General features: G+C 39.3%; 1 protein-coding gene across 1 annotated transcript in view; it reads left to right on the top strand.

Annotated features, from left to right (window-relative positions):
• The first annotated feature begins 124 nt into the window (after nt 1–124).
• arid4b (AT-rich interaction domain 4B) overlaps nt 125–10,662 on the top strand; it is a 62,213-nt gene continuing 51,675 nt past the window's right edge. The window contains exons 1-2 of the mRNA XM_084735855.1: nt 125–288; nt 2,415–2,463. Of these exons, the coding sequence (XP_084591981.1) occupies nt 2,458–2,463 (6 nt within the window). The 5' untranslated portion in view covers nt 125–288; nt 2,415–2,457. The remainder of the gene's footprint in view (nt 289–2,414; nt 2,464–10,662) is intronic.

Genomic DNA, 10,662 nt, shown 5'->3' with positions numbered 1-10,662 from the left:
GCTATCCAATGGGCGGGCGTAACTTTGCGGAAGGCGGGGCTAATGTGCCCGTCAATCATTCTCAGGAGGCGGGGAGAGAGGATCACAGAAAGAGCTAGGCTAGAGGAGCTACTCAACAAGGCAAACAGCAGCGCTCTGCGAAAACGACTTTTACCCATCCGCATCCAACATCAACCGGGGGCCAACGGACGACGTTAAAACCTGTCAGATTGTTCACATAAATGTTCCTATGGATTACTAATTCACTTTCGTCGAAAAACAGGAGTGTTTCTCAACTTGACAGCATAGGTAAGCCTGCTTTTGTTCGGCCAAGCCATCGCTATTTTGAACATTTTACTAGCTTGCTTCCCTGCTGCTACCAAGCCAACCTTGACGTTAGCTAACTTGTTAACTAATGCTGTGATGTGTTTAAGGGGCTTTTATGGAATGAATGAATTAGGCGATGGACAGCAAAAAGCAGACAGAAAAAACTTGGTCAGCTCGATAACAAAGTTACGCTGTAGCAAGCCAAATTAAGCTGATGAGCGCAGTGAAAGGTTATGCTACTCCGGGGTTGAATAGTTTCGAGCACCCGAGTGTTGTGTTGTTGAGCGGAGGAATCCTCGCAGAGAGGGGTAGTCGTCGAGCAGCGCCTGTAATGGTGTTCCCTAATAGCCGTCAAAAGTGATATTACACGGACCTGTATCAGCCTGACATCGCTGCAGGATGTGATCTGTCGACCAGCGAGTAAACGGTGTGATTTAACAGGTAAACTGCATTGTCAGGCTTTTCTTTTGTGCCACTAGTGCTGTGAGCTGCTTCTCCCGGTTGACTTGTCCAGTGTAGGCTGGACCAGATGGGTATCAAGGAGCTCACCCGTTTGATCAGTTGTGGCTGAATTCCCAGATGCGAGGTGGACTATTTTCCCTCTGCTGGAGAGGACTTCTCAATGCTGTGTGTGCGTGACCAGTATTGTGCACATTTCCGTAACTGGCAACATCACAAACTGCCTGTGCCGGAGGTTTAAATGGGCTCGACGCTTTAGTTTAGGCTCGGGTTGTGTCTGTGTGTGTGTGTGTGGATTATTGTTTGTGGTGGTGGTCAATCACTCACTTGCAGCGGCTGGTCTAGCAAATTGTCTGGGGCGGATGACATTGTATCCTCCGCGATCATTCAGGAGCCACAAATGGGGGCTGCGACCTTGGCTCCTGCTATAACAATAAAATGTTGCGGGCATTAACGCGATGTTGCTGCGTTACGAGTCTTTCCTCGAGCTTGACCTTGTTGCGAACCGTTTCGTCGACTTGTTTCTTTGTCAGAAGCAGCAACCTCACTCACACTGAGTGAACAGTCAGCGAAACGCCAGACCAGTCGATAAAGAGAACATTTTGTGAAGAAAGAAAGTGACTTTTAATGGGGCTGCACGGCTCATTCTCACTTTGTCCAACTTGACGCTGTTATTGCGACACGGCTTTATTATGACATGTCTATAAAGGTCTGTTTGGAGGCTTGTGTTGCCTGCTCATGAGCAGTGTTATTATCGCTCTATTTTTGCTGTCGAGTCCGCAGAGAGCAGCGCACCGAGACAAGGGAGAGAAGAAGCGAAAACGAAAATGAACGGTGTCGGGGCAGTTTTTCTCTAAAAACAGAGACAGAAATGGCTCTGACACGGGCAGGTGAATTGCGACCACCCTTCCCGCATTTTCCAGTGTTTGTGCGCTGAAGTGTTCCCGTTTTTAGCCGACTGTCAGCTACAGAAATGGCGTCATCCTCTGCTGTAGTGTTGGTATAGTCAGTGCAGTGCAGACAGCAGGCTCACCACGCTGCCCTACTCAAAGAACCGAGCACCGTGCGGCGTTTACTGTCTCCCACTTCATCCTAAACCACTTCATTATCCAGTGTGGACCAAAGGAGGAAGTCGTCTCTTTGACCAGCGACTAGTTACTTTGTGTTTGCTCGCCTTATTCGTAGCCACAAGCCAAGTCTGACTGCTGCTCGCTGACTGGCTACAGTGCACTGGGCATTACATAAACGGCTTTAAGGGCTCTGCGAATGAGAGTGATCAGCCTGCCACGGTTTACTTTGCAACACAGATATTTTTGGGAATGTGGCTCGAAAGCTGGAGCACACATACCGTTAAAGCCCGTTGCATTAGTTTGGATTAAAGGATCTTTAAACTTTTCTTAAATCAATTACAGCCTCGATTGTGAATGAATCCCTTAAATGAAATCTCATGTGCAGGTCGTGTGTTTTTCTGAGCAATTAAAAAGAAAAAAGTGTGTGTGTCTAGTCTACCGCCCAGCAGCTTTTTTTCATGGCATCCAGCAGTGTAGCAGAAGAAGTGATGTCATCATAACATAACCGTGTCTTGTTGTGGCAGACTGAAGTTGGCACTGTCTGTGATGCCTAACAGCTTCTTCATCCTCTGTTTCCAGCCTCAGATTCGTTACACTGGTCACCTAGAGGACTCATAGAGAGATGAAGGTATGTTCATTCCTTTTTTTTTTTCCTTGCACGTGTTTAATGCCACTGGGAAACTCCATTAGATCACCCACTGCTACTTTTGCATTGCCTGGCTTAGCTCAGTTTCATTTAACTCCTGTATAAACACGCCTTAACCAGACAAATCAAACAGAAAATGTTAAATGTAGTATCAATATTTTATATGCGCAGCCTCATCCCTTTGTTCTCATGAATAAGGCCAGTGTGAACTTTTACTAAATGTCAATTTTGGTCTTGTTCAAACACAGAGCTGCAAGTGCCTTGGATATAAGCCAAAGCAATACATTTATTTGATAAGCATGATATTGAGTTTCCAGTGGCTTCAGCTGCATTTGCAAACACAAATTGCAATCTGGTATTTAGATGTTATGCTTTGTTATGCAATGTTATAAAATTACACACAGAAATATGGCTTGGACGTGTATTGATACATGTGAATTTCATTTTTAAAACTGCCATTTGACTGAGTGTCTAACCTGAATCCATGCTTAAGTTATTGGTTGATAATAACACATGAATAAATGAGGTGTGAAATTTACAAAATATTCAGAAGCCCTGGTGTTGTTTTCTCCAGCCGTATTCAAAAATTGAAAAAGCCACAACTGTCCTGGTTTGGTGAACTAAGCTGTGATGCAAGCTTTTTAATGTTTTCTTATATTGTCTAAATGGATCACATTTGTGGTTGTTGTTATGCCTGCAGGCTGTTGTGTCTTAACTTACCATTTGTTGCCATGTGAGCCATGAGTAGAGTCACAACCTGCAGAGGTGTTTCACTTTTAAAATAATTAGTTTGACATAGATAAACTTTGGTAAGAGTCTGTGTGCATTTTAGTAGCATTTTATTTGGTACACATAATGTTAAGTGTAACGGTAGCATGGGAAAAAAGTAAAGCAAGTGCTTTTGTATGTTTGTTTTTTATATGTCATCAACCTGCTGGGAGTGCAGATGAAAATTAGCCTGTATGGTTAAATCTAGCACATTTACATGATGGACTTAAAGGAGAAATCTGTAATATGTTAAGTGAAATGAAATGTAAAATGATCATGATATGTCGTCAGAGATTAAGGAAACATGCCAAGTTCAAATACTCACTTCTCTGATGTCAATGCTGCAGCCGTGGTGTCCTCCTTTATAATTTCTATTTGGGGCTGGAATAACTGTTTTTGTTTGCCTGTTTCACGTTAATTAGAGTTCAAATTAATGCCAAATGTTTGCAGAGTGAGTATGTGTCATAAGGAATCATTCATAATTTTGTAGAATTAAAAATGTTTAAAACTGTTAAATTTAGCTATATGTAAAGTCTAGCAGGCAGTGAGACTGGCATACACAAGTCCAGAGTGTGTATTTTTAGAGCAGTTGGCTTATATTTTCAGGATAACAGGTTTAGCTTTACATTGACAGACACTTGACAGTTATAAACAGCAGCTCCACCCACAGTCTAGGACTTATAATTGCTTGATATTGTCAATTTATGGTGTTTTGCTCATCCTGCGCTCCTGCAGAGCTCCTGCAGCCTGCAGAGCTTCCCCGAATCTGGGGAAATGGTGGTTTGGAGGAAACTACTTGCTTCCACCATAGACTGTATATTAAATAGAATTTCAACCTATTTAATAAAAAGTCTTTGGCTCCAACTTGCTGTTTGGACTGCTGCAATTATTTTTGCATGCACACTTGCCACACATTGCTCCTTTAATGTTAATAAATGTGCATTTTCCCTCCTTATATAAAATAAACATCAGAAAAAGTGCGAGAACTTAGATAAGTTTTATGATTGGAGAGTTAGTGGTGGATAAAATAAAAGCTGCTCTAGTAGTGATTTGTAGTCTGTCTCTGTGGCTCTAATGATATTATGCTTATTGTGGTTAATCAAGCTATACCACCACCCACTAACAGACACCTTAGCAGTCTTCTAAAGTATCCAATTAAAGTGCAACCTAAACCATCAGGCGATGTGAAAATAAATAGTTGCCAATACATTTCTGCATTATTCATTATATTTGATCAAAACCTTATATGAGGGATGAGGAAATCATTTTGTTCTGATGCAAAGCTTTACTTTTTCTCTACTTTAAGAGCCATTTCTGTTGCCTGTATTCATACTTGTCCCACTAGTAATGCTGACATGACCTGCATGATGATTTGTGGTTATATAATAAATTGTTTGTGTCGGAGGAAGACGGTGAATTCTGATTGTCATGACTGCATTCCAGTGAGAGCATCTTGGCACAGATGATATGGAAACAAAAGGGGTTAGCATCTCATTCACTCCTTAGGGTAGCTTTTTCTGCTTAATTTCCTACATGTATCTACTTGAATAAAGCCTAATATATGAACATTAATTTAGCTGTTGCTGTGCTCATGACCATTTTGCAGTTATTGTTCCCTCCCGCTGGATTGCAGTAGGTTCTTATTAGGTGATTATTATGCCATACACTTGGTTATTTTCATAACTGCTGCTGCTGACAGGAGTGATGTTTTAACATTGACATTTCTGGTTTAATGTTGTAGCATTTGTTGCTTTCATTGCACTCTGAGTCATCTGGCTCTATTGATGCTTGAGGAGTGCTCACTTAGTTTTCTGCTCTCTATAGTACAAGCATCTGCTCAATGCCTTAACTGTAAATTGCTCTGTAACTAGGACAACTTTTCATTATGTTCAGTTAGCATTTCATGTCACTTTGGCTTACAGTCTGCAGTCATTCTTTAGCAACTGAATACACTTCTCTTACACTGTGTGCTTCAAATGTTAGACATCCTGAAAGAGTATTGGATAATCGTTTGAATTCTTAATTATTATCTTAGAATTACACCAGAATGGATTTTAGCCATCTAAAAAAATCAAATTAAGTATATTCTTTATTTAGAATATTTTCACCACTTTACATTGTCTTCTAACAGTCTTTTCTGATAGGAAACTGCCATTGCATACACCAGATATTGCTCTCTCCAAACCAACCAAACTTCCTCTGCAAAATCAGTAATTTTACCTTGCAGAACACTGGAGTTGCTGGTCTTCTGGTGCTTTGATTGGTTAATTTGTCTGTGTTATTGTGTGACTAAGGTGAATCTGAACTAACCTTTTAAAACACCAAAGTCACACAATAACACAAATAAAGTAACAGATCGGGGCTGTAGACCAGTAACTTCTGTGTTCTGCGAGGTAAAATTGCTGATTATGTCAATGGAGTTTAGTTGGTTTCGAGAGAGCAATAATATGGATTGTATAGCTGTTTCTCGTTGTTAAAGTCTGTCTGATAGCAAGCTGAAGTGGTGAAAATATTCTAAATATAATGCACATTTGAAGTGATATAGATTTTTCTTTTAGGTAGCTAAAATGTTTTGCTGCTGACCCTGTCCACAGCAGTACATTGCTAAGCCTCCTACACCAGTACTCCTACTGCTTCTCTAAACTTGGGGCCTGTCGACCTCCATCTACTGTTGTTAATACACTATCGACAAGTACCTCATACATCGTCCTTCAAATAATCTGAACTATCCCTTTAACTCCATCTGCATGTCCTTGCTCTGGTTGATGTACTAAGCTGTTGCACTGTGAATTTGGTAACCCAGACAAGATGCAATCAAAATGTCTGAAGCATCAGTGCCAGCAGTCCAAACACATGCTAAATATTTCATTTCAAATTTAAGTACTGTCTCATAATGTACACTCCATCAGTCATTAATAATAACTTCATAGTGCAGCCTACATGCATGTAACTGCATGTGATGGCTGTGCTGCTTTTACCTTTACACTACGACAACAAATACTTTAACTTGGTATATATTACTATGCAGTAACATGGATAAACACACAATATTTAAGTTCTGCTGCTAGGGGTCTCTCTCACACTAAAACAATAACAAAAGATGTAGTTTGATGTCATGCAGTAGGGTAGGATCATATGAGTTGTTATCTTCACTGTTACACGACCACCATTACTAATGAAAATTTGTCTGCATTGACTCAGAGAGAAATCATGTTTATGGATGTGGTAATATTAAATTTTTATTTACGTTATGTTTAGTCACAGTCACCGACTTCCTTCCTCAGTCTCTGATGTATCCTGTGTTTTCCTGGTTATAGCAACTATAGCAACTAGTGAGAAATGCACTGTTACCTTGAATAAATTATGGATTTCTCTGGGTTTGACCTTTGTTCAAAACATTTGGTATAATGTAAGTGCAGAACTCAACAAAATATATAACATACATCAAGCGTTTTTAATGTGGTTGTATTTTTTGTGTATTTTTCTTATTTTTTCCTCATTTTAAGTTTAACTAGTCAGCAAATTTCTCCACCAGACTTGAAACACTGTCAAGTTCTACCTTTAAAATCCCTTATACGGAAATGTTATATATCATAGCTTTAAGTTAAGTGCCACCCCACCTATTTTACACACAAAAAGTAGTTAACTTACCATGAGGACCACTACTGAGTCCGTAAAAATGGTTGTATAATGTCTTCTGTGTCTCTGGGTGAAGACAGAACCTAGATGATGTTACCAAGGTTATCTCAGCTTGGGCCTGAGACGGGGCCGACTCGGTCAATGACAGATATTATTGAGTTGCATCATGGGAAATCTAGATTTCAATATATATTTTTTTTTAGCTTGACCTATGCTAGACACATTAAGCTGCTTCAATTCAAACCAGCCTGTCTTTTTTGAGTCCCCCGACTGTGTGGAAGTAAAATGCTAAATTACTGTATTACTCCTTTAACTGCAATTGGCAGTCCAGATTTGCTCTATTGTGTCAACACAGTAAGTGTCCAGCAGACAGAATTTTGATTGAAGCTGTTTGTAAGAAAATTGCTGTGCTGTGGCTGTGAAATGTCGAGTTATTCCTGCATTTAGACAAGTTAACAGCATGTGGTGCTGTGGTAATATCATACATTTGGGAGGAGACCCACAGCTGGCCAGGTGCAGTCATAGTTGAGGGTGTCCCTGCCCGGGAACAAGTACTTATTTTACTGCTGAATCCCCCACTGAGTCCTCATTGCAAGAGTCTGTAACAACTCATTCAAAAGGCTTATGCAAAAATAAGGTGTTTGTGTTTCGGAGTTGTCGTAAATGGTCAGAAAATAGGTTGATTTAAGATTATAAGCATCAGCAATTTATTTTTATGCTTTATTTAAAGTTCTGTATTTGTTTTGAATTGTATGTGATACTGCAGAAGTAGGCTTGCAGGGTTGCACTGAATTTTTTGATATAAATTCATAAACTAAAGGTATTAAGGTTGTTATTTCTGTCTAGTTTAAAGCTGCCATGGCATTGCCAAGGCAACTCCTGCTGAAGCACCAGTCACTGGAATTGTGGTGACTCTGGTTTGGACAAAGAGGTGATTCACAGCAGGATTATTGTACGTGTGAGCTTGGCTGAGAGCGAGCTTAATTCTTTCCTGCATGCCTCTTGCATGTTCCTTTGTTCGACCTACAAGCCTATTCATTACAGCACAATATAATGGGTCAAAAACTATTGTTTCTAATATTTCAGTAACTCTGCTTAGTGCCTGAGTGGTATTTTTAAAAAGCTGCATTTTATACAGTCATCAGTGCGTTACAATTCTGAGAACGAATATAATTGATTTGTTACCCTGTAGTCCAGTTCACTTGATTTCACTGAGACATTTAACCGTTATGTCATCACTGCCCTCACCTCTTACAACAGCTGAATATGAACCAGTTTATGCTCCTAACAGCATCTTGCACTGTCATGTAACTTGAAACATAGCAGCATATAATGGGCACACATTAATCCTAACCATTAAATGTGCATTATTTTAACTTAAAGAGGTGCACAGTCACAATTAAATCAGGTTTTCTTTCAAATTCAGAATGCAGCAAGAGTGAGGTGAACCTTTGGTGTGAAAATAAGACACAAACTGAAACTCTCATCTTGAGGTAACACTGCTCACACATGGTAATGTAATTGGATCTGCAGAGCTTTAACAGGAGATTCACAAGAAACAATTAGATGATGCACTCCCACACTCGGTTACTGTTTTGGTGGAAAGGGTGATGATGGGAAATAGTCAGATATAGTTCACATTAAGGTGCAAACCATATTTGCTTATAATTTCAGTGATGTGTTCTTCTTATTTGCTTATCCATCCTTTCTGTCCTGTCTCTGAGTTATACTAATTCTTATTTAATAGTTGTGCAATAGCAGCAATAGTCAGTATTAAAATACTGTCACAAGTAAAAAGCCCATATGACATATAGTCAGTGGAAATCACCAGACTTCCAGCATAGCTCCACCCTACACCTGACTAGAGGTCTAATCAGCCACAGTAACTGAAAGCAGTGTGGGTGCAGAGATGTAGTAGAGTTGGAAGCACTATGTCCCCTGTGAAATGTAATAAAGCAGAAGAATAAAGTTGCATAACATGGAAATACTTAAGTAAACTGTGCTCAAGTACAATACTTGAGTAAATGCACTCCTTTACATCCCACCTTTTCATGGCAGCTGCATTGATATGAAATAGTAAGATCAACGCAGGTGTTATCAATGATACCAATTAAGATACCATTTCGTTTAGTGTAGCCGAGCCCTTCCAGTGAGCCTGCATGCACAGTAACGGCACCCTGACTCTGTTTGACCTGAAACAAACAGAAGCTTGATTAGCATCATTGGTAACACCTGTGTTTACGCCACTATTTCATGTCAAAATGACTGCTGTGAAAAAGGTGTCTGAAGTGAGTGAAGTAGTTGACGTCACCATGACATTTCTAAAACGCTTGAATTGAAAATAGGATTCAGTCCTGCAAAATTGTCCTGCACTCTGCACCAAAAGGGGGCTTTAACTGCTCTGATGTAGTGTAGTGTAGTGTAATCTGGAAATAATGATCTGAGCAATCAAAGGCTGCAAATAGTCTATGATGGAGGTGTCAAATACACGACCCTCAGGACAGAACCAGCAAATTTAGCCGACTGGATGACTTTAAAATGTTATAAAATTGCAGAGGTATTGCTAGGGCTGCACAATTAATCAAAATATTATTGAAATTACAATATGGCAAGGAGGTGCAATATTATTAAAGGCTAAATGTGTCAAAAAACTTTAAAATGAATGAATATTGTGTGTCCTACATATCAGATTCTACAGATTTTTAAAAAAACATCTTAATTCACTACGGATTCCTGCAAAAAAAAGTCATACCATAGTCATTTTAACGTTCAATCAATCAAAATAAGAATAATGATGTAAAAATATTTTCAATCAGCAGCTTCAGGATAAAATAATCTGTATCAGAGTTCTATCTTAAAACTATGTTGTAGGGCAGTGCTCGAATTAAGGATGTCCTGTTGTCATGGGGACAAAATAGCACCCGGGACACAAAAATATGGTGTCTGGGACAGCAGAGGAAGTTATCTTAACATGTTGGAGCAAATTTCCAAATATGCGTGAAGGAAAGGTTTGATGAGCAGCAATTTCCTGTTCCTTTTCCTGCCAAGACCTTTGATTTGTGAATGTTTTGTAAGTCAGAGGATTACGTAAACTCTTTCCTCATTGGCTGCCACTTAAGTTGATGTTGTGTGGTGATTTTTTTATCTACTACACAGGAGTGGAAATGTCTGGAAAATTAAAAGAATTTCAAGATCTTGACAAGTTGTTCGAATTATAAGGGAGTAAAATACAAGATTGTTGTTCAGTTCCAAAATACATAAATGCTTTATGTATTTGTAGATCCACTGTGGTCTGTAAATTCTAATGACAGTAGAATGAACAAATGTGTAAAAACTGAGACAGTGTTGAAATTTCACTTATATTTTTAAAGACCTCTCAGGCCATTGATCAAATGAATGTTTTGTAAATGGATGCACTTAAAAAACAAAAAAGTTAAGAAAACTTATGAGTTTGACATCCCTAATTAATTGATCGAAATTGTATTATGGCTAAGTGCAATATCCAAATCAGCAGAAATCGGATCTACTACTACAGTTTTTGATAAAGGACAAAGGACTAAACATAGTAGTGCTGCAGGGATGGCCTTTAAATCTTGTTCTCCAGATGTTTTCAAATGTTGTATCACAATTAAAAACTGTGCAGCAAATGTGATCATTGTCACTAATCATATCGCATATCGCAATCACAGTGTAAATCAGAATAACGGCAGTATGACCTTTTTTACCTTGTCATGCAGCCGTACCCCTGGTCTGTGATAACAGTCTGTGATAGCT

Source organism: Lutjanus erythropterus, chromosome 14, assembly GCF_056507025.1.
Source record: "Lutjanus erythropterus isolate fLutEry1 chromosome 14, fLutEry1.hap2, whole genome shotgun sequence".
Classification (NCBI taxonomy): Eukaryota; Metazoa; Chordata; class Actinopteri; order Lutjaniformes; family Lutjanidae; genus Lutjanus; species Lutjanus erythropterus.
The sequence above is the reverse complement of the archived record's forward strand: the minus strand, read 5'-3'. Positions and strand labels throughout refer to the sequence as shown.